Source organism: Strigops habroptila, chromosome 6 (assembly GCF_004027225.2).
Source record: "Strigops habroptila isolate Jane chromosome 6, bStrHab1.2.pri, whole genome shotgun sequence".
NCBI classification, from domain to species: domain Eukaryota; kingdom Metazoa; phylum Chordata; class Aves; order Psittaciformes; family Psittacidae; genus Strigops; species Strigops habroptila.
Window position 1 is genome coordinate 37,563,855 of NC_044282.2, and position 25,555 is coordinate 37,589,409.

The 25,555-nt window shown below is 37.1% G+C and overlaps 1 protein-coding gene across 1 annotated transcript in view; it reads left to right on the forward strand.

Annotated features, from left to right (window-relative positions):
* Window positions 1-6,449: 6,449 nt before the first annotated feature.
* Window positions 6,450-25,555, forward strand: part of BMP5 (bone morphogenetic protein 5) — a 56,961-nt gene continuing 37,855 nt past the window's right edge. Inside the window, exon 1 of the mRNA XM_030490855.1 lies at window positions 6,450-7,638. Within this exon, the coding sequence (XP_030346715.1) occupies window positions 7,155-7,638 (484 nt within the window). The 5' untranslated portion in view covers window positions 6,450-7,154. The remainder of the gene's footprint in view (window positions 7,639-25,555) is intronic.

Consider the following 25,555-nt stretch of genomic DNA (forward strand, 5'->3'; position numbering starts at 1 on the left):
GGAAGACAGGGATGGGTAGCAGAATGAAGCCCCCATAATCCAAGGGGAAATGGTCAGCAACCTGCTACACCACTTAGACATGCATAAGTCTCTGTGGCTAGATGGGTTTCACCTAAGAGTACTGAGGGAGCTGGCAGAAGTGCTCACTGACCCAATTTCCATCATTTACCAGCAGTCTTGGCTAACTGGGGAGGAACTAGTTGACTGGAGGTTAACATATGTGACACCCATCTACAGGAAGGGCCAGAAGGAGGATCCGGGGAACTACAGGTCTGTCAGCCTGACCTCGGTGCTGGGGAAACCTTCTCACTACAAGAAAGTCATGGAGGTGCTGGAGTGTGTCCAGAAAAGGCCAACAAAGCTGGTCTAAGCACAAGTCTTATGAGGAATGGCTGAGGGAACTGGAGTTGTTTAGCCTGGGGAAAAGGAGGCTCAGGGGAAACCTTATTGCTCTCTACAACTAGCTGAAAGGAGGTTATAATGAGGTGGAGGTTGGTCTCTTTTCCCAAGTAATAAGTGACAGGACAAGAGGAAATGGCCTCAAGTTGCACCAGGGAAGGTTTAGATTGGATACTAGGGAAAATTTCTTCATGGAAAGGGTTCTCCAGCATTGGAATGGGCTGCCCAGGGGAATGGTTGAATGACCATCCTTGGAGGTATTTAAAAGGTATGTAGGGATGTGATTTAGTGGTGGAATTGACAGTGCTAGGTTAACGTTTGGGAATCAATGATCTTCAAGGTCTTTTCCAACCTGATAGATTCTATGATTATATGTTGAAAGATAAGTCAGCACACATCAAAGATTTTAGTGCATTCATAGTCTAGCAGTAGTCCCATGTACATCTTTTTCTTTCGCAATCCTCCGCCAACAGCAAAAGATGACTGGTCTCTCAAGGACTGCATGATTCATAATAGTGCTCACTTACTTGAAAGTACTGATGCAGCAGCAACTCTTCTACCACCTGAAGAGGCCAGCTAATCTCTCACAAAAGGGGAAACTGTTAAATAAAGGAAGTAATTTTAAAAGAAGAAAATAACATCTGTCTACAGATATTTGGGGAGGGAAAGAAAAAACATGAAAATGGAGATGGTGGGGAAAGAAAGCTTTAAAGCTTAAAAAGATGAAAAGAAAATCCATGCGGGCAGCACACCCAAGCGGTAGTTTAAACGTAGAGAGACATAATAGGAAGAAGTATAGGAAAGAAAAGGAGAGTAAATATAAAACAAAGCACAAGAAAAAGATATAACCCCCCTCAACTAATTTAGATTGAGAGACTGCAGCATCGTCCAATTGCCAGTAGAGGTGCTAAAGCCATGGCTATAGAACTTAGTGGCAAAATCTCCAGGGAAGAAATAATTCCAATATTTAGATAGGTAGAATATTTCATGGCATGAACAATAATGCAATGCGACTACTTAGGGAGCAACCATTTAGGAATGAATTTCTATACATATCTGTAGCTGAAAACAAAAAGACCACCAGCAAGAGGCAGAAGAGGTTCCCTGAAAAAGTGCTGGGGCCAGCCCGGGAACACCACAAAATGTTTATGGCTGTGCTGCAGCCAGAGAACTACAGGTACCAGTCTGCAGCTGGGGCACAATAAAACCCTTCTACAAGCTGAGCCAAGTATAATCTTCTTTAAAAGTGCTATGCTTTGCTACTTCCAAATGCTGCTCTTGTTCAAGTGTTTTGTGTTTGCCTCAGTGCAGTTCCTTTTTGCCTTTTTTTTTTTTTTTAAACTAATTAGAGCCTTATTGTAAACCAAAAGGGATTTCTGGGAGCTATTTGGATTTGTAAATTATGCAAATGGCAGCACTCTGATGTTGGATCATAGTATTAATTATATATTTTGTGGTTCACATATTCTGAAGAGTGTTGTGTGTGAAACAAGTTTTTCTTTGTTTTTCCAGTCTTTGAACACAATAAGTTTAAAAAAAGTCTTCAGGCAGATTGCAAAATTATTTTTCTCCATTTTCTTAATGTTGAAGGAAAGTATATTTTCAATGCTACAGATTATTCTGTGCTGATAGCTTTACAATATTATGTGTGTACTATGAATACAAAAAACTTCACAGATGATTATACTTAAAGCTGGAGGTCTTTCTGTAAATTTTAAACAAAGTGTTCTATTAAATGCCATCTATAAAATGCTTGATGACTTACCTCCTAAGCTGATTTTTGATTTTGCCTGAGCTTTTGAAATCCTGAATGAACACTTTTGCTGCAGGAAACTGCTTGATAACTGAATAAATAACACTATAATCTAAACATTGAACACTTTCACATAGTAAGTATTATTTTGCAACGCATTCCTCTGCCGGCAGCGTAAAATGGAAGTACTCTCTCTACATAATGCTTACTGATCCCCAGGAATTTGCACAAAGTGAATAGATGTTGGATAAAACCCCAGTGATTGTCCTAAAATTCCCCAATGGTTGAGAAGCACAGTTATCTTTGTGGTTCAGCACAGCTATCTTTTCATCCTGATTTCAAATTAAATAAAGTAACAACATTAAACATATAGTCTGTTCCAAAAATGGTAGTGTTTCTGCATCTGAAATGATTCCTTTCTATCATTAGCAAATGCTGTGAGATTATTCAGAATTAAAGGGGTTTATATCATTATGCAACGTTTACAAATATCATGCTCCACATGTGTCTCAACTGTCATCTTCATCAGCTAATTTTACCAATTTTCACAGTGTCCATTACAAATGGAATACTCTTTGTATTAGGAGACATATCTTTCATTGACACAGAAAAATACATTTGTCTTTCTACTGTTTGCAGGGTAAGAATACAAGTGTCATAGAAAATCCAACTTGATAAAAAACAAAAACTGAGTGGAAGATGTTGGTTGGATGTTTTGAACTTATGAACATATGCATACTTACATCAAAAGGCTTGAATGTATGCTTCGTGGAGACCATACCATTGTAAATCCATCTTAGATACAGGTAGTATAACAGGTATGCCAAACTATGGTGTCTGTAGAATGTTTCTGTCCTGGGAAGAGTCCAGACAACTTACTTTTTTTTTGCTGGGGAATCTGTAGTTTAAACCTGTAATGATTTTCCTGCTGTTATGAAACCTTTTAATTAAAGTCTTTCCTCCATACCTTTTGCAGCAATAGCCTTACAGAGAAATAACAAGGACATACTTAAACATTGAAGCATTAAGCATTAATGCTGTCTCATCTGTTTCTGCATAATATCGGTCTGAATGCTGAATTAACTGGTCATTAAGAGGGAAAAAGCCAGCAGAATAATTCAGCATGCATGCATAGGTTTCAGATTTAGACTGTAAATGTCTTGTAGAGGGTCTGCATTTTGGTCTATTTTGTCAGTTACCGGGAACCATTGCTGTGGGAAATGACTCTCAATTAATGTGATATTGAGAACACAGAGGGATTCTGCATGCAGTAGCGATCCACTGATTTTACGTGGTTTTGAGTAGTAGGCATTGCCAATAAAACCAATTGCACCCTTGATGGTTGCAGTGACCTGCTGGGTAGTAATAATTGTTTTCACTGTTGCAGTGTTAACAATTCGTTGGAATCTGAGATCTGGATTAATAGATTTCATTACTTCCTTTATGATATTTGCTCTAACATTGTTTAGGTTAGTACAAACGTAATGAGCTCTGAATTAACTCATCATGTAAATATATGCCACATTGTGTAACAAATTAGTGCAACTGCTTCCTACCTTGCACTGCCAGGGGTGCTCTCTGTTGTTCTCCTGCCTCTGAGACCTTGCTCTCTCAGTGCTCCAGTGTGCATGTGTTTCTGTCAGACATCTATCCCTAATGGGAGCTTACTTCTGGAGTAATTTTAGATTTCCTTTTATTTTTAAAGGACCGAATAAGGGCGGGTCAGGTGATTTCTTGTCTTGCTTCCAGGTTTTGAGCATCTAGGGAAGAAAGGTCTATCTGTGTGCAGGTTTTATACCTCAAAATTTCGGTTTTAGATGTAGGGTAAAACTGGAATCTATGAGGCATCTTGTTCAAATCCCTGGTTTTGAACTTTGGTCAATACTTTATATTGATGTCAACCGTTATTTATATTTAAGTGCATCTAAGAATGGTGTGAATATGGCATTTCTCTTAAGTTTCAATATTATGCAACCAGCTCAGAATAATTTCGTGTTGTAAAACTTGAAACTTGGATCTCAGGTGACAATGAAACTGAACCCTAACCTAAACTACATCCAGATATCTGTGCCAATCTATTTTTATATATTATCAAATAAAATATCTTGACATGCTGAAATCGTGTGTTTCTTTCTTTTTTTTCTTTAGAAGTAGATTGATTTTTATTGGAAATATTAAATGGGACCTATCAGCTATTACAGATCTCTTTCATTTCTTTAGCAAAGGCTTTCATTTTTAGAGCTGTCTCTCCCATGTATGAGACATCCGTGTTAACAGTGATCGTTTATGGAACACAGATTTATTACAAAAGGTCATCATGCTTATTTTAACAAAAAATATTTTTATTTTTGTTTTTATTTTTGTGTTCTGGTCAAGGATGCTTGGTGGCTCAGTGTAGGGTAGGTTAATGTAAAATAAATCCTTTGTAGTTAGGTTATATGTTTGGTTGTGGCTCCATCTGAAAATAACAGGAGCTGTTTTCGTCAAATGTATGATTGCTAGTTTATATGTTTTCTTACTCAGTTTCTGTCTAGAAAAATGTTTACTACATAAAAGCAACCTCAAACTTGAGGGCATTTTTGTTTTTTAAATGGGAAAAGATTAACTAAATCTGGAACTCCAGACACTCTAGTGGGATAATACAGGAAGTTTCTATTGCTGGACATACTGATGGGCTGAGGACTTAAATCCTCTGAGCAATCAATCCAATGGCTTTTATGAATGTTTAGGAAAAAAAAGAAATATATTGCTGGAAAAGGGAAATAAACCTTGTTGCAGGATATGGGATGGCCAAATTAAAAAAAAGACATATGTATGGTAAAGTCTCGTGTATCATTGCAACTGTCTGAGCAGGACAAGTAAAGCAAAACAAAACCAGGAAATAATATTTTTCTTATAACAAATGGATTTTGAGGGAAAGCCTAAATAAGGAGAGAAAACATATTCATATTCTTACTGTTCTGCTCAGAATAGGACTTTTGCTTAATGCCTTCAGAACTAATTTTAGTGTTAATTCAGCAGGTCTAGTATGAGATAAATCCTTCCTTGGGAGAAGCATTGTCCATTACATGTGCTGATTTATGAGACAGTATCAGCTACATTTTAATGATAGCTGGACTAGACTGTAGCTATAGACTTGGACTCACAATATATAAGAAAAGCTCATTTGCTCTTAATATAGTAGATAAATTGTCCCTGGCTTTGTAGGGTGTGACTATACTTGCTGTCACACTCCCAAGTTTACTCAAGAACTGCATGATTTGCTGCGTAGGTGCTAGTCATGTAAAGGAAAACCGGAGGGCATGCATTTTATATACCTGTTTTTTTCCTCAATGTCATGTTGACAAAACAAAAAAAACCTTTTTTGTCCTTTTATTCTGCCCTTCATCAAAATAAAATGTCCTCAAGACCAAAGGCAACTCATAGTAGTGGGGAAAATGACTACCAATAATATGAGCAATATGAAATTTAACACTGTGTTTTGGTTTTTTTTTAGTTCGAGGAAAACACCAGTTGCTGGCTGTCAGAAATTCTAAACTGAACTTTAACTTTATGGGCAACAGCTTTAAAATCTATTTAACACTTCTTATTTCTTCAGCTAAGCAGTTTCTTTCTCCAGTTAATAATAGGCTGTGGGATTAAATCTTAGCTTTTGCTATTTACTGGGAAATGTTGTAGAGATTTATGAGTCAAAATGTACTTTGAATAAATTATCATTGCAAAGTACAGTTTATGAAAGTTGTGACTGTAACCATAATTACACCATCGGCTATGCACAACTTGAAATCTCACTTGCTGAATAAATTTGTTTTCATTCAGATTGCATTCCCGACATTTTTAGAAAAGAGTGAATCAAGCCTCGCTGACAAAATTTCCTGCAGAGTTTATTAAAAAGGTCAGCTTTGTTTGCTAAACTTACCTAAAATACAAACATTTCTTGAATTAGTGAGATGCTATTTTAGTCCGTTATGAGAGTTTCCTATTCAAGTTTACTAAACCATAGGCTCATAAGGAGACTCAAAAAGGCTTCAACATTATGCAATGCCTTTAGCTACCTATATATTCTAAAACTGTTAGAGTTAAAATTAATTCTGCAAGCTGCTAGGAAAAAAACAGCTGATAGCCAAAACTAAGTATATTACTGTGAATTGCAGTGGGAGAGGTTTTTAAGCCTCTGTCTGGCAAGAGAAGGGTTAAAGACTTTTTTGCTATACCCGTTTCAAATTACAATGAGAAGCCTCTTCTTTCCCAGCAGGGTTGTGCTTACATTAGTCTTTAGATCTCTCTTGAAGAGAGCTGTTATATTTGTGCCTGCTAGAGTTGGAAATAACAGTTCAGAAGCTGAAAAGGGTTGAATGGATTTACAGAAGGTTATTTTTTGCAAGTAAATTCATGGCAACACATTAATTTGACTAGTAAATGCTTTAGAATTACTTTACACTCAAGAGATTCAAAAGATGTTAAAGTTATCACCAGGCTGCTGGACAAATATGTATTACATCACCAAGGTACAGATCAAGACAAATCTGTGACTCAGGATTTTATCTTGGGAAGAGCGCAAGGTGTACGAAGAACTCAGAATAACGAGGGACGATAACTCTGGGAACTACAATGTGTCAGAAGAACAGCTCTTGCTAATACAGCTCCCCATCAAAGACCTGGTTATCTAAGGCTTATATAGGAATGCCTAGGTCAGCTGACAAAATACTGGTCTTCTGCTCCATAAATGCAGAAAAAACGATAACAACAGTGGAAAATTGGAAGTCTGAATTTCAGCTTTCTTAGAAATAACTGCAACCTGACACATTCCATGATATTTAAACAGGGTGGGGGGAGAGAAATCACCAAAGATGTTATGTTTAGAGATGACATTGACATGAAGAATAGGTAAATTTTGTTTTTCAGCCACTGGGAAAGCAGACCTCATAGGAACTCAGAACAAGTAGGAGAAAAGATTTTTTTTTTTATTTTTTTTTTTCCCTCGTTCTTTTTCTTTTCAAAGATGAACCTAACTGCGCTCAAAGCTTTCGTGGGCTTGCTCTGGAATTGCTGGGTTCTGGTGGGTCACGTACAGGGAGGTTTAGGAGACAATCATGTCCATTCGAGTTTTATTTACAGGAGGCTGCGGAACCATGAGAGAAGGGAGATTCAGAGAGAGATTCTCTCTATCCTGGGTTTACCTCACAGACCCAGACCATTTTCACCAGGAAAGCAGGCTTCTTCTGCACCCCTCTTTATGCTGGACCTGTATAATGCCATGACAAACGAAGAGGATACTGAGGAGCTGGAGTATTCACTAAAGAGATCAATGGCAGGGGAGAGCAGAGGGATACGGAAAGGATACCCTGCCTCTCCAAATGGATATTCGCGGAGAATACAATTATCTCGCATGACCCCCCTGACCACACAGAATCCTCCCTTAGCCAGCCTGCACGACACCAACTTTCTGAATGATGCTGACATGGTCATGAGCTTTGTCAATTTAGGTATGTGGAAAATTTTTTTGTTTCTGTTCTCTCTGACAAACTATTACCCTGGTCCTGCTAGGGGCAAACTGCTTGGCCAGACCATAACCTGCTGTAAAATGTCAGGATTGGGCTCCGGCTGCTTTGCCACTGGTAAAAGAAAAGTACTGATGGTAAAGTAGCTACTTTGTAGGTGGCCATGGAAAAAGATTTTTCTCACTGTTTATATAAAGTCAGTTTCTATAACTCCCCTCTGCTGGCTTCTGTTTTCTTTCTTTCATTGATGTAATGAAAATTCTAGCCCTAGGCCAACTAACTCCTTTTTTTTTTTTTTAAATCTCAAGAAATCAAACACTTATGCCTATTGCTTGGTTACTTCCCTCACTGGTTTGCTTAAAGCTCAGACACGAACAAAAGTCGGTTGTTAATATTTTAAAGCCTAGAAAGTTATGAAAAGGGAAAAGTTAAACCATTAAAAAAAAAAAAAGATTTCTTAGGTTATTTAATTGTTGGGGTTTTTTTCTGTTGGCAAGAGTCAGATTTTATTTATCTTTTCAGCTGGATAGCTGGATTTTAAATAATCTGTTGCTGCTTCTTTGTTATTTCTATTTAATAACCACAGACTGTGTTTTATTATACTGCTATGGTGCTCAGAGTCTGCAATGGTTCTTATTTTCTGTGTCATAAATAAATTAAATAACAAGTAGAGTATTAAACACCAGAAACATGCAAGCAAAGAATGCTTTTGAAAATTATATCAATTCAGACACAAAACCTGATAAAACTAGATTATATTGGCTTCTGAGTATAATAAACATGCTTACCAGTTACATTGTGGTTAAAAAAGCAGTAACAGATTTCTTTAATAGAAGGCAACTTAAATCTCATTAAGAAAGCTGCAAATAATTTATGAAATGTATTCATTATTTTTATAAGTATTTTAAATTCTGCAGGACTCATAAAGTCAGCTAAAACCCGCCTTCTTGTTTGACCTGAAAAGCAAGAGATTTAATTGAAAACTTGGAGTTTCTCAATAAGCTGGTACAAAATCTGATGAACTCTTGTTTTCCAGGATAATACTTTCTGCACAAACTTTTTAAAGAACTGCACATATTCTGAAACACTTTCAGATTATCACACATTTTGTACCTTTCATGTCTACCAGGTATTCAATCCTTTGCTGCAGGATTAAAAATGTTTCCAAACACTAAAATCCTTGAAAACTAGAATTTCTAGGAAAATGATATCCTAGTGTTTCTAGAGTTTATTTGTCGTAATGATATAATTACTTTTCATTAATTATTTGGCAGATAAGGAGGTGTTCAATTCTGAGATCTTTTTTCTTAAGAGTAACATATGTCCACAACTCTAAATACATTTGCTTGTTGCTCTTGCTCCTGAAATAACAGACTACAGAAAAATTAAATCTTTGTTTTTTGAATCCTTAAGAAAGAGTTACATATTATCTGTGTGTTACTTTTAAGTTATCATTGTATGTTTCGATTTACCCAGAATATTTGGAGTCAGCTGAATTTGAAATAGCAATAAAGGAAAATAGGAAATGCTCTGATCTCCTAAGCATTAGTCAAGGCTCTGATCCTACAACAATTTTCCTCATGTGTCCTGAGAAATACCTTCAGTAAATATGCTGCAGACCATTTCGTCAGTGGCCCTGAGGACTATTTACATGTGATCTAGGTTTTGATTTCGTGAAATGTCTTTGATTTCAAGAGGACTTCTTACAGCGTATAAGTAGAAGTCTTTGAAGGCTCAGTGTCAGATATATCCTAGCCTGATCTTGCTGCACTTCCCCAGACAAAAACCCTCTCTTGGAAGAGCGCAAGTTTCCACTGAGTATCTTACTTTGACTTAGAAGTTTCTAATATTTGTCTCATTTTGTTGGGAAGCCGGTGTTGCCTTAAGAAAGTAATTCTGAGCATATCTTATGTTTCTAAACTGTGAAAACTGGGGGAGAGATGCTTTGGTTTTCTAGTGATTATGATTAATAGGCACCATTAACTTATAAAAAAAAAAATACTGTGTAAATACCAGGGTTTCTTTGGCCTCTGTAAAATTAAAATGTGTCGCAGCTCTAAGTGAGTCTAAATCCTAAATGTCCTTGTCAATTTAAATGCCCTTCCACAGATGTTGGATATTGTGGTTTATCACACATTCCACCATGTAATGTGCATAAGAAATATTGATGACCAATATAGATTAGCTTCAACATTTTTATTAAACAATCCTATGTTTCAGCATAATTAACATAAAAATGAAATAAATAATGGAAACAGGTAACCATTCTGTATGATTTATGCACTATAATATCGTGACAGATGAGGGCAAGCTCTTTTAATGTATAATGGGGAAAAATATGCAGTGATAAGTGAATGCTAACACTGTACCTTAAAATCAATAAATGCTGATGCAGCACAGTAATAATTCAACTGGTTTTAGATTTGAAGCCTCAGTCAACCTGCATCAAATTAATCTGCTCTGGAAATAGTACTCACCTTGTTCCTACTTGCACACCATTAATTACATAAGGTGTAATTATAAAACTTTATTAATCGTCATGATATTTTAAATTGAAACTTTTGTATCTAGTTATAGCCAGATATAATAATTTAAGACATATACTAAAACAAGAAACATGTAGCTGAGATGTTAGGTTAGAATTATTAAGTCTAAGATTGAAAAGGCTGAATAAGATTAAAAAGATAAAGTAAAATATAGGCAAGGACTAATTATTTTATATTAAAGAATTAAAAATGAAAATTATATGCTAATTTTGATTAAAATCACCCTGTCAGAGTTGCAAATGCCTCACTTTCCATAACAAATTTAAAAAATAATCACCGGGGAAATGCAATTATAATTCTGTCAAGCAACCAGGGAGAAAAACAAGACAAACAGCATTTACTTCTCCTGAAGTTAAAATTGTAAACACCTGCTCTTTATACTGGAATTTATACCAGAATTTCTATCATCTTCTTTCTTTCTTGAAAGATACGGCATGACAGAGTCTGTGTCTTGTCCTGTATTTTGTATAAGACTGTGTGCGTTGGCAGCTCTCCATAAATATTGATGAGCATAACAGAAGAGCTAACTGGGGTTGGTCCAGCAGTTAAAGAATAAATCCTCCACTAAACACACTGGGGTTTTCAGAGATCTGATTATATCACCTACAGGTTCAGGACTTTGTTTTCCTCACCGGGTGTTTTTTTATCCTGTTGTTATATTTTATTATATTGTTGCAAAGCCCTGACTGTTTCGAGTTCTGGCATCTTCTTTTTGGCTGGTCTCCCAAAATGACATATATAGGATACCCTCTTCCTCAGAGAACAGACAAAAAATACTCATGTAGTCCTACTCACTTTTCTGCTCACTCGAAATTTAGTTAAGGAAGGACTTTTTTAAGATAAATGTTAGTGTTCCCACTCTTCACCTCTCACCAAAAGAGGAGGATTGAATAAAAAAATATGTACGTGACTGAGGCTTGGAGAAACAGAAGCACTCTTTATAAACTATATTTAAACACCTCAAGGACTGAATTTTCCATCAGCATTAAAGTGATCATTAAATTCACTGCACTTAAGAGTTCCTTATAATGGAATTCAAATGGTTTCTATTTTCATTTGTTTACAACACATCTGTAAATTTTTCTCTAAACAGAGAGGCATTTGCTAAACAACTCTGTTCTCTTTCTTCATATTTTCCTATGAATTGATATGAACTTTTTGTAACATAGGCAATAAATATATATGAGTTTTGCGGTTTTATGCTATATTTTCTTTCTCAGCATATAAAATAAATTTCAAAAACTTAAATGTGAAGATCACTATAAAATTTATTACCCTGACCTATATACGTGGTTATTTAAAGAAGGAAACAATATCATGGAGATTTTTAAAGTAACTGATACACTCCTGAAAGACAATATTTTTTACTTCATAAACAATGTGATTCCACAATCTTAATGTAATAATCCTTAAACCACATGTGCTGTGATCAGTTCTTAGATCAGATGCTGAAAGATGCTGAAATCAAAGGAAATGTTGCCCGTTTGAGAGAGGACTGTTCATATTTCTCCAGCTTCTCTACCCAAAGTTTGTACACAGTCTTGAAGACTATGTTCTTCTTTAAAACCAAGCAAATACATAAATTTACAAGATATACAGCCCTTTGTGTTCATCAGAGAATGTTAACATGACAGACAACTTTTAAACAATTACTTTGAGAAATCTACAGTGTATCAGTCCACCTCAAATACCTTTACAAATATATTTTCATTACACACGAAAAAGAAAGTATTCGTAACTGCAATCAAATCTTGAGCATATATAGTAGCTAGTTTCTTACATTAAACTAATTCAGTTTCTACAACCTTCCACTCACAGCTAACATATCATCAGCGAGGGATATGGAGTACTAAGCTTTAAAATGTCAGGAGCTGTGGTAAGGCAGCTGGGTTTGAAGGATACACTCAAAAAGGCCTCAGAATCATTAACTTCTCTCCTCAAAGTTTCGGAATGAGCACACTTTCTTTCTTTCCACTGGATTTCAGATGTTGCTGTCTTAATTTTAACCTTACGTGAATTTCCTTGGCTGTGGTACAGTTCTAGTGCGTAAAATGCAGGCTGCTAGTGAAAATATTGACACAGCCTTAACTGAGGTGACAGAAATAGTGCTATTATCTTGCCTTGAACAGGGGGATGCTATTACAGAGATAAAACTTGTTAAATAACAAATAGATCCCATGTCTTCAATTGTGGAAGTGGATCAATACTGAGTAAAAATGAGAAAACATTTGTGAAGTTTTTTTGAATAGCAACCCAAAGTCAGTAAGATGACATTTTTCACTCTTTTATGTAAAATTTAAAGTAAATTAGATCAAGAGGTCTGATTTAATCTTCACCCAAAGTATACCTCACTTGGCATCTTGAAATCCTGAGAATTTTTTCCCTTCATAAAATTTAGTTAGCTGAATCAGCGAGCTGAACTAATTTTTTGTGACCTGAGTATGCATCAGAAATAACTATTAATTATGAAATAAAATTCTATGATAAAATTTAATATTAAACCAGCTTTTTGCGAAATAGGTTTCTTTATTTCTAGAACAAAAGGACTTTGCCCACAGTATGACATTCCCTAAAAATCCTCACCCTAACCTTACAATTCATTAGGCAGTTTTAAACAATTCTTGTGTGATGACAGAGCAGGTTATTAGGAATTGGTTTTGATTTTGAGCAAGAAATATTCGCCGTATTCGTTTTTGGAATTACACTACATTTGTTGTTTTATATTGAAATATTTTATATTTCCTTTGAAATCTCTCATGTTACATGAACCTTATAAACTATACAGCTCTGCCTCAAAATAGGTTTGTGTGTGATCCATAAATATCATCTAACAAAATAATATTTTTATAACTGTCAATTAATTTTTTTGCCAAAGTTAACACTTTAAATCCAAGTAAATTATTGTACCTACCCAGCCAAAAAAATGTCAAGCTCTCCATTAACTGGGGTATAAAACTGTCTGACTTTCCTTGCCGACAGATTTGAAAGAAATTGCAGATAACTGAAGAGAAACTGATTTAGCAGATGGTTAGACGTGCATGGTGAAAAGCTATATATATGTATGGATATATATAAATATATATTATTATTAATATTTTTCCCATTGGGAAGAACGGCTGACCCAGTTCCGTTTCTTCTTTAGAATGTGCTCCTTTCCAGACTAAACACAGACTTTGGGTGGGGTTGTGGGGATTGTATGTATTGTACAGTACATATTTTCCCAGGAAAACACAATCTTGGAGTGACTCTGGCTAGCCATGAAAGAGAAAGAAGGAGGTGCGTGGAGATGCCTCTGTGTGGAGGGTATTAAGGGAGGAATCGGCCTGCCTTGGAATGGATGGAGAGCCTCTTAGTTGTCTTCCTAAACCCTGGCTTGTTTGCTTAGATAATAGGGGACAACTTTAGCACATATGGGATCTCCCACACTTACTGTTCCAGTTACTATTTTCTCCCAATGTTAAATTATGCAAATAATTTTACCATGGCTACCTGCCTACTTACTGCCTGAGTTATGGAGGTAATTATGACATGGGCAGTTCCTTTTTCTTCTCTTTTTAGCCAGGGCAGTTCCTTTCAGCTTGCTTTCATGGGACTGCAAACTAATACGGTTTTGCAGCAAATTGATTGATTACAGTCTGATCATTCTAGGTGTCGTCTGGTGTTTCCACATAGCTGAGAATGAACAGTTTATGAAGTGCCAATTGCAGCCTCCAGCTAAAGAAAGGCTCCCCAGGGCTTCAGGAGAGCTCTGGCTGCTACCAGACTTTATAATTATTTCCCACACTTTTCCCCATCCACTCCTTCTTGTCCTTCCCCTTGTCTCTAACCCCTGCCATCTAGGCAGGGTCACTGAACTTTAGTTTTATGTCAGTGGCATTTGGCTGCAGAAGGGATTAAAGGCCGAGAAGTGGTGAGACTAGGTGACAGCGCGGGAGATGGAGAGGGAAGGAATGAGAGCAGGCATAAGAGAAAAATGGCAAAGCACAGGCCAAGCTTTACATGGAGGACAGCCCTCTTCTTCTCAGTGGGCAGCAGCTAATGTGCGGGTCTGGACACAGACCTGTTGGGCATGGGAAAGGTTCGCAAAAGAGAAACAGGCTCTGCAGGAACTGGTATTAATGGGAGAGCTAGTCCTACTCCTCTGTGCCTCACGTGGAGTGTGATGTTGTAGCACTGAGAGCGTTTCCCACACCAGTGGAGTTACAACAGTGCAGGGAAGTTTGTCATGGTAGGGAGAAGAACGTGTGTGCAGGCAGAGAAAGGGCAAAGAACATGATTAAGATAGATGATGTGCAAAGGAAAGAGAAAATGAATCCACGCATAGGTTTATTCTCCTAGTAAGCTTTGCAGATGAAGGGAGCAGTTTTCTTCTTGATTGTTCATGTCAAAGCAGCTACCTCAACCTCCTCAGGTACTAGGCTCCCTGGGCAAAACTTTTTGTCGTTGCAAAATAAAATGCAGCTCCCTCACCCTTCAGTATGTGTGTGCATGGAGCACACAGATGGGCTACTAACATTTGCAGCCATAAATAACGTAGAAGCTAGCTTTTAAAAACCGCAGGTTAAAGGATGAGGGCTGCCATGACGCACACAGAGAGGTTGAGATCAGAGGAGCAGCTAAAAGGGTCAGGAGAAACAATGAATCCCCTTGTTCTGAGTCATATTTATGAGTGCTCCATTGCACCTAAAGTTCATATTTATTGGCTAGGCCATGGGGTTTCCCCATTTGCTCATCTCTTAAAATAACACCCCTGGTTAAAATTTCCTATAAAACACAGAAATGCTACAGCAAGCAGAACTTGTCAACCCTGACAACTACTTTATTTAAGTTTGTGGGTGGGGTACACGAAGCGGGAGCTGGCTTATGTTTTGTACTGAATTCTGAATTTGTTTCTATATGAAAATTACTGTAAAACAAGTAGACAAGGAGAGGGTTTACAGCTCAGCTCTCCACTCAGAAACTTCACATTATTACTGAGATGCTCCAAAAGGTGAATCTAAATTAGTTCACAGCTTTTTTTGAGCAACTGCTCCAGTGCAACAGATTGAGAATTTGGCTTCATTGACCACTATTATACAACTCAACAGCATGCATGGTACCTTGCCAGAATGTGGCTTTGCTTTTTTTTCCCCACTGTAATTCAGGGCAAACTGAGACAACAATTAATAATGAGTCAGAGCCTAGAAAACTAAGGACAGCTAGTGCTGGTACATAATATATATCCATAATTGACAACCAGTGGCTTTGCAGAAGCAAAATTCCATCTAATTCTCTTTTAGGAACAGAGTCCAGAGGAGGTAGGAATTTGAATAGCTGAAATTTCTGTTAGGATTATCTTTATCTGACTTAGCAATATTACCCATTCAGATCCCAGCACAACCTAAGGGTTTTTTCCAACCTCCATGATTCTGTGATTCTATCCCTTTGTAGACTGTGTCTATTAAATTAAATGATTGTTGTTCTAATTCTCATGTATTTGACTGTAGTCAAATTAATGAAACTATATACATATTCATATTATCTGGAAAAGCTCTATCCCTACTACAGACTAATCATTATAAATTAATAGCAATTTGTCTAGGCATATCCATTTAAAACATCCCCTTTTTAAAGTGAGGGGGAAATACAGGTGGGGTATTCCAACTATAACGCACTCCAAAATAATTTCAAAGAGATACTTTTACAAGTTTTAAAAGTCCAGTATGACTTTTATGCTATGGATGGCATCAGTTTTGGAGGTAGATGTTAAATTCTCACCTGACAAACACAGGCTGCAGAAGAGGAAAAAGCAGGGACACCAACTGATTTGTGAGTCTGACTTTGGAGCAGGGGGCCAGATAGCACCTGATGGCACCTGATGCCTGAGCCATGGGATTCTAGTGGTATGGTTCGCAAAAACATTGGCTGAGAAATCAAGAGTGAGAAAACAGTAGTGTGGATGATAAAGCCATGGGAGCAAGCCCAGCATAAAACCCCATGACAGCTGTGTTCTTTGTGGTGATTTATGACAGCCGAGATCCAGCAGGAGCATAGTTTGGGAAGGTTGTTCCCAAGGTTACCTTTGCTGGGGTATCTGTCAATAACTACAAGTTATAACATGCTAGCGATCCCAAAGGTTAATTTGCTACTCCTGACCAGGTTACCTTGCTGCCTCATATATGAAATGTGTGAAAATCTTTTGCAGTGCGTCTGTCCTGGCTCCAGCCTAGCCTAACCTGAAAGTCAGAGAGTGAAATGTCTGAGCAGCCAAATAGGAAAATCCTGAGTAATCTCAGATAGACAGAGAATGGAAACAGCATGCCTCTGTTCTCCAGTCCAGAAAATGAGGATGGGCAAATAACTCTGTGTTAATTTTCACTTCTGTGCACTCTCGTTCTTTGACCTTGCAGAGTACTGGAATAGCTTTCTTCTTGTGAAGCATCTTTTTACTCTGGCTATGTGCTCTTTAAAATACTTCACTCCTAAGAGTCTTATAACACCTTCCGTGTCCTCATGGTGATCTCAAGAGTTATATCAGAAAGGGCTAAAAAAAGCCCTTCTATAAGGGCAACAAGTCCATTTATTGTTCTTAAACCAGACAGTCTTACAAAATAATGAAAAAGAAACACTGGAATTAAAGCACTAAAACTGAGATTTATGATCTGGTGCAATGGAAAAAGGATGTGTGGCTAGTCTAGCTCTTGTTCTCAGAATATAGGTTTGTGCCTCTCTGAGGCATGTGTGCATGCACTATCAGTCTTCGTGCATGGCTTTGGATATGTAATATAGAACGCATGTAAATCTCTTCAGTTTTAGTCACTGGGATTTTTTCTGCCTTAAATCATAATATTCTTTCCCATCAATACTATGTGGCTTTAGCAGCCCTGACCTTTCAAGCTGCCTGTTTGGGCCAGTGTTTATCAGATGACCATTTGACCTCTATACTTGATTACCTCCTGTTGTAACATTCTGAAATAAGGAGGAGAGTTTATGGATCTGTTCCAAAGAGCTGAAGACTAAAATGGCATCAGAATTCAGTGGTATGAGGTGCTGAGTAATCTCACAGTCAGGTCAATAAAAACTGTGCTTTGTCCAGCTGATTGCAAAACTGGATCCTTAAACCATTCCTTTTCCATTTAGGAATAAAATAACACAATTTTCTTTGTTCTGAGAAGGGCTTTGCTCTGATTCTCAGCTTGGAGCTTTCTCCAAACTAGATCAAGGAAGAAGTAAGAGTACTGCAAAGGCTGAGGTTCACGTATGTCGATATAAAGAGACAAGCGTCTGTCGCTACAAGTGATGTCTCTGTGGTTTTCCAAAGCTTCAGTGTTCCTTCTGCTTTCCTAGAATTCCCAATTCCCATGAACTTTTTGAGACTTCTATAATATTTGCTATGAGATTGTCTGTACATTGATGATTTATGGGCACATCTAAGGTTTCATTAAAGAGATGCAATTATCCCCTGTAGTTGCAGAAAAATAAAAGTGAAAACAAATCAACATCCAGAAACAGACGCAGTTCTTGAAAATGGGCACTCTGAAGACTCAGAAAACAACTTCAAACACTTCTTATTTTATAATGCTTTTCATATAGCTGATGGCTTTTGAAACACATGGGGTTAACCATATTCCTTCTCTTGTCACTAAAGAAAATATACATATATTTTTATATATATATATATGCTTCCTCTGCTGTTGTTGTTCCATAGCTCACTTTCCACAAGCTTGATTTATAAGATTATAGTAAACTTGAGTTCCTAAAATGAATGGAGACAAAAAGGAATAGAAGCTATAAAATGATTAATACCAAGTAAAAATCTAGTTCCAAGACTTTAAGGATCATAAAGCAAAAGCATAAACCTTCAATTTTATTTTAATAAAGCACTGATAATTAAACTTATTGGAGAATGAAGTGCCATGAAGAATGAATTGTGTGTAGTAGTAAACTACACAAAATTATGGTAGTAAACGACACATAATTATGGCATTACTGCAAGAGGTTTATCATCCGGCATGAGTCATATTCTAGATAAAAAAGACAAGTTAGTGCTGTGCTGTGAGACTAGGCTGACACGCTGCTTCCCTTGATTATCACCATGATCTGAACAGTATTGCTGTGAAAGCTAAAAATCTGTACAAAGTCTGTCAGGTAGCAAGGATTAAACCTACAGTTCAACTACACACAGTTGCACTTACATAGTTAAATGTTTTTTGAATGTTGATTTAATTTACAAGCTTACATGATTAAACATAAAATTTGCTAAATATCATAGTAAGTTAAGTTATTCAGAAGATCACAGTGTTTCAATTCTCTTTCATGTTAAGCAATAGTAAGTATAACTGAAATCACACAATTAAATATGATGACTTTGAGGGAGGGCTGGTTTATTTTTCAGAATTTTTAGAGGAGCATGTAATATGACACAATATAGTATGGTTTATCGAAGTAGTTTAAAATTAGGTATTATTTTAGAATAAAGTTCTTTCTTTTCTTTGATTCCTTGGTGTGCTCCTTTATTAATGTCATCTTCTAGCTGTCAACTATGTGTCTTCAAAAAGTAAAATTTTTTTTCATCACTTCTTAAACTATTGGATCAATAATCATGCTTACTGGGGCTGTATATCATAATGAGATCACATTTAAAGGAGGTGACTTTTATATATAATTTTTTTATTTAAGTAAATATATTTTACATAATAATTTATAAAATGTATGTACGTATTTCATATATATATGCTTATATATATATAGTAATGGAAACCCAGAGGCAATTTATGCTATGAAGTGAATACTAAGTAGATTGAGTTCATGTTGCAATTCACTGGGTCAGAATGGAGGGAGTAAGGGAGTAATTTCATTAAGATTAAGGACATATTGCCACCATTTTGGTTTCTAAGCAGTTGTGGTTTTCTTTCCCTATATTTTTACTTATTCCTTAGAAATGGAAAAATGCAAAAGATGTGCTAACTAGTATGTGTGTGTGTACAGGAGACACTTAACGTAAAATGGGATCATTACAGAACTTGAAGCACAAGAACAAGCACATGCATGAACTTAAAACTTGGCTCCATGGGCACAGCTCCTGAATAAGTTACGGCTTGTTCATCCTGCGTTTATGTTACCATCTACTGCTGTATAGGAATTAAGCTTCATTTATTAATCTTATATCACCTTGGGTCAATGAGATTTACAATGGACTCCATTAAACCATGCTGCTTCAGCTTGTCCACAGGTAGGGAGTGTGCTCCCATCAAAATGGGAATGAAAGCAAGCGCCCAAAAGAAGACTGTGATGCTTCCAGTTTTGGAGATGGTCAATGGATGGTTCTAAATTACTTGAAAAAGAAAACCAGGCCTATGACCAAAGATTAGAGCAGTAGTCACTTCTAGCCCTAGTAGAAACAAAGGTTTAGCACAAACATCTGCAAAGGCAAAGGCTGATCAGATGATATAAAATGCTTGCCAAATATTCTTAATGGTGGTGTTAGAAAAATATTGCATCTGAGATAAAAGCACTACGTTAGTGGTCAGGTTCCTACTCCCTGCTCATTCTTTTACCCTTTGCTCAGAAAGATACACACATTTTGTCTGAGATACATCAGGTCAACTACTAAGAGTTAAATCAATGTTATAACACATAATATGAGCTATAGGAGATCATCTCTGCTGTTCCAGAGATGTGTAACACCTATAAGTACCTCTACAAATCAGACTGGGTATTGAGCTTGTAAGTAACTTGGTGAGGAATATGAAAAATACAGTCCCAGGTGGAATAATAGTGAAAATGCAGGGATGATAAAAGCATGTCCATGGTCCTGGGGAACCAGCTCTAGGTGTCCTTGCCTGAGGAGGATGATTGGAGCAGATGACCTCCTGAGGTCCCTTCCAGCCTCAGCTGTTCTGCAACTCTGTGATAGTGGTTATAGAGAAGGTGGATCTTACTTTTGTCTTATGCATTGACACCAATCATTCATACCTTTTTCTTTTTTTTTTGAGTGGAGTTATAATCTTGCACAGACAATTGTTGGATGAACAGTTCTGTGTGCTCAAAGTGTCGTGCTTTTTCTTTCTACTTTGGAAATTATTTTCTTGCTTTTTATGTCAATTTTGAGACTCCCATGCCTCTCTTCCCAGTCTGTCCAAAGCCATGTGAGGGATCAGCACCTGTTGTCATGTTTTGTGGAGTTAATCTGAACTCTTTCATGATACAAATACTTTTTTGTGAATATTGGTTTTCCTTTCCTCTGGCACTGCAGGTAGTGCAATGCTGGATGGCCAATCCAGAGATCTTTTAATTCACTAAGAGTCAGTGAGTTTCTGCGCTGAAAGAGGGTCTGAAATGTTCATCAACTTTGGTAAGATTCAAGTTTCTTTCAGGGAAAAAAAAAAAAGTCCAGGTGTTTTTTCCTTCTTGCTGAGGGGACTTATTCCATATAGGGGCCTATATGTGGGTGAAATTATCTCTTTGCAAGAATAAATCATGATCAGAGCTGCAGAGGAGAAGATGCAGTTTGAATCAGTATAAAAAACTGTTAAAATCACATAGAGCTCTCAAACTGGCTGTTAAAGTCTGCTGTCTAAAAATGCCACTCCTCACCACTGCTGCCCAGTATGCTGACTGCTCTTCCTTCTCATCTTCCTCCTATTTGCCTCTAGGTGTAATTCCTGTGAAGGCTGCTGTACTTCTGGCCCCATAACTCTTTTTCTCAGCAGGACTGCTTCAGTTCTCCTAGGTGGGGCCTTGGTGTTGGTCAGTAGTGAGCATGCACAGGACACACCTTCAAAATGAGATCTAATAATTCATAAAAGATTAAATTTCAATCTCTTTACATTTTTAAGGTGATGACTAAGTACTGCAATTACCCTGGTATACACTTGTGCCCACAAGTCTGATGAATGCTGAGTTCATTTGAGCCATGCTGGCATTCTAACTAAGCACATGGTCTGTGATTAGCTATTTTTCTGCTCATGTATTTAATATCCTACCTATAATATAACATATAAAAATATTTTTAAGTTTATACTCTTCTATTCTCTAAGTGAGATGTTCTTGATGGTTTCCTTCCTCATTGATGTTACAGCTGGATTGTTTGGTCAGTGTTAATGGGTCTGGGTAATATTAAAATACTCAGATGTGAGGATAGGGTAAGTAGAAAATAGTGCCTACCCAGTTTGGCATGCAGACAAAACTTCCATGGAAGCTTTTCCAACAAATTGCAAAGTGTGAAATGGAAGTTTATTAGATGACATATGTGAATGGTAAATAGTGGAGTGACTTGCCACCTCTGGGTGGAAGTGAGCAGAGGGTTAACATGAGCAGGAACCAAGGAGATGTGAGAAAACAGAGTGGGCTTTAATGTTTAGCTTTTACTGCCCTGCCACTTGTCCTATGACGATATATGCCCTTTCACCCTCCTTAGAAGTTATGTTCCATCTGTATACTTTTACAGTGTCAAAACAGTTATAACTTACACCTATTTTCTGACCATCGGGTCCCAGAGGTATAACTTTTGTTCCTATTCAGTTGCAGCTGAACCCAAGAGAGATCTTTTTTTCTGTCATTTGTTAACCTTGAGGTTGTGTTGATCTGACATCGTGACTTTCACACACAGTCAGAAACCTGGGAATAATTGTTAGTTTTCTTTGTGACAACCTGTGATTAGAGAAAAACAAAATTAAATATGAGAAAAAATGGAAGTCTATTGACAGATGCTACCAAAATGTACTGGATTTGCCAAAGACCAGGAAAAATAGACATAATTGAAAATGCAGACAAAATTCCTGATAATATCTGACAATGATGTCAGGTATGGTGGTGTCAGGACTGGCTAATTTGTCTATGCTTTATCTCAGAACTACTTAACAGAGTGATCTTTTTTCTGGTCTGTTTGATTCTTTCAAGTAAAGATTTATTTATCAGAGATGAAAATGAACACAACCAAAATCTAGTAGGTATGTATTTTTAACATAGGTGTTTGTGACTGGAGTGCCTTTTCAATACAGCATTGTATTGACCTAAACCAATTAAGAAATCATAGGTTTCTTACTTATTACATCTAAAATACCAAACTGCATGTGATTTTTTTCTTCACTGCCTCCTGCCAGACCCTTGTTTGTGATGTTTCCCTCTTTTGAGACATGTTACTACTGAAAACACAAAATAGCTCCAAATATGACCTGTTACTGTTAATCCTAGAAGCTGTGACCAGCTGGTATTTCAACTTTAAAATTTATGAAAGAACATTCATCTGAGATTCGTTCTACCACTGTTAGTAGAATTCAAAAAACCCACATATACGCAGTGTATCTTTTGTTGTGCTTTATGCTACAGCTGAACAACTGGAGTGAAAGTTTTGCATTTGGGAGGTTGAAGGATATAGTGCATTATACTGTTGAAAGCAGAAGCAAAAACAGATTTTGAGGAGGCACTTTGTCAAATATCTTTTATATTAGGATCTTGATAATACCCAGACTTAGACTACCGTAATTCTTTTCACTTCCAAAACTCAGTCTCTTTTTTCTGGTTACTTACTCCTACTCTTGTATTAGCCAGGATCATACTAACATAAGAAAAGCAGGGTGTTGCTTTTCCACATATTCTGTATCGACAACTGAAAGCCTTCCAGCATTTAATTATTATTATTGGAGCAGCTGCAGCATAGTGCTTGTTTTGACTTGTTGAGCGAGTGCATTTTGCTTGGAAGAAGAGTAAATTGAATTAATAACACGTTTACCAATGAATTTTTCAACAAAACATTGGCTACTGAATGAAGACCAGCAATTTCATTAAAACATTTATTTTATCCCATATTTTAGTAATAAGAAGGCATCAGAGGTAATCTCACACTGTACAGAACTCCTGGAAGATTATGCATGAAAAAGTCAAGCACAGTATGCCTCTTTGGTTGAGGCATTTCTTTACGTCTGTGTTTCTAAAAGTTGCTGGCAGGCACTGTTATACAGTTCCTGGGAATTCTTTCCTGCTCAGGGTCAGTGCTGAAAGCTTTTAATTATTAACTGAGCTCCAATTGTTAAAATAATTACTAAAAAGCCAAATAATTATCCTTTTACATGTTCACTTATATTCTACCATGTTTATGTAATTTCCATTATTTGCCTAGTTGCTGCCTACCACTTAGTAAAGTTAAATACATTGCCTGTACATTCTGAGGGGATTAGAAAGCAGAAATCTCATAATTTCAAAGTCTACCTTAATAATAATTTAGTGTTTCAAACTATTTTGACTTTTTCAAGTGTGTGTTTTGTTAATTGGTAAGAATCTATCAGATCCCATTGACAACAACAGTATTAAGAACTTAAGATTTTAATAATAGAACAGTACTTTCCTGGTCATCCTCAGAAGACATAATACTAAAAGAGTGGGTAAGATTTATGAATATTTCAACTTTTTTTTTATATATAAGGATGGGATATTGAAATACATTTCTTCTATGGGGCATTAAGAAAGGAAATCAATATGCGCTTGAAAAAGTAATTTAACTATGGTTTTCGTTTTCATTCTTGTTTTAGATTCCATTACAGTTGCTGAAGGTTTTCTTCATTGACTTTATCTGGACTTGAATTACTTTGGAATTCATACATTTCAGTAATTCTGTGCAATTACAGAGAGGATATTCTACCATTAAAAGTCTATATTCAATAAACAATAGATGATTTTTCTTTAATTGAAACTGCCACTACCTGCCCAGTATTTAAATTTTCAAACCGTCCCTAGTTTAGTTAAGCAAAATAGCCAAATGTTGCTCATTGATGTCATTAGCTGACCTGATAATAGAGAATTTAGTGAAATAACTATAAATTTACAGAAGTGTAACTTGCTTCAGAATATGACCGATCAAGCCTTCTGCTTTGTGATTTAATAAGAAAGTATATTTTATGTAAAAGAAATTTATATCATTCTTTCAAAAGCACATCTGTAAATCTATAATTACTTTAAATACAACCAGTTTAATAATAATAAATACAGAGAAACTCAAATGCACAGTACTGCAATAAAGCAGTTTTTAAGAAACAGAATTGTTGAAATGAAAATAAGTAAAGTTTCTGTGGACTTACCCTCCCTAATTAAGCAAAATTCTCACTGATTAAGGAAATAGTTTTGCCCCAGTTGGAAGGGGATCAGAATTTGGATTGTTTCTGACAAGGTCTTTTGTGTTTAGATAGGATATGTGTGGAATGTAATTTTGGGGACATCTATTTTCAACCCGTGCCTACAGATTTACTTAAGGGATCATAGAATCATTTAGGATTCTATGATTCCCAATGCATATGATTCTATGTCCCAATGCCTGACAAACCTTTCAATGAAAAAATTTTTCCTAATATACAATCTAAACCTCCCCTGGTGCAACTTGAGGCCATTTCCTCTCTTCCTATCACTTGTTTACTTGGGAGAGGAAACCAACACCCACCTCACTACAACCTTCTTTCAGGTAGTTGTAGAGAGCAATAAGGTCTCCCTTGAGCCTTCTCCAGACTAAACAACCCCAGTTCTCTCAGCTGTTTCTCACAAGACTTGTTTTCCAGACCATTCACCAGCTTCATTGCCCTTCTCTGGACTCATCCCAACAACTCAATGTCTGTCTTGTAGTGAGGGGCCCAGAACTGAACACAGGATTCAAGATGCAGCCTCACCAGTGCCAAGTACAGGGCGATGATCACTGCCCTGGTTCTTCTGGCAACACTATTTCTGATGCAGTCCAGGAAGCTCTTGGCCTTCTTGTCTACCTGTGCACAAGCTGGCTCATGTTGAGCCCGCTGTTGACCAACATCCCCAGGTCCTTTTCCACCAGGCAGCTTTCCAGCCACTCTTCCCCAGGCCTGTAGTGTTGCATGGGGTGGTTGTGACCCAAATGCAGGTCACCCAAATGTGACCCAGTACTTTGCCTTGTTAAACCTCACACACTTGGCCTTGGCCCATCGATCCAGCCTGTGCAGATGCCTCTGCAGAGCCTTCCTACTCTCCAACAGATCAATGCTCCTGCCCATTTTGGTGTCATCTGCAAACTGACTGACGGTGCACTCGATCCTCTCATCCAGATCATTGATAAAGATACTAAACAGAACTGGCCCCAGTACTGAGCCCTGGGGAACACCATTTGTGACCAGCCGCCAACTGGATTTAACTCCATTCACCACCACTGTTTGGGCTTGGCCATGCCACCAGTTTTTTAGCCAGCAAAGAGTGTGCCTGTCCAAGCTGTGAGTAGCCAGTTTCTCCAGGAGAATGCTTTGGGAAATGGTGTCAAAGCTTTACGGAAGTCTAGGTAGACAACATACTCAGCCTTTCCCTCATCCACTAAGCAAGTCACCTTATCAAAGAAGGAGATCAGGTTAGTCAAGCCTTGTTGGCCTTCC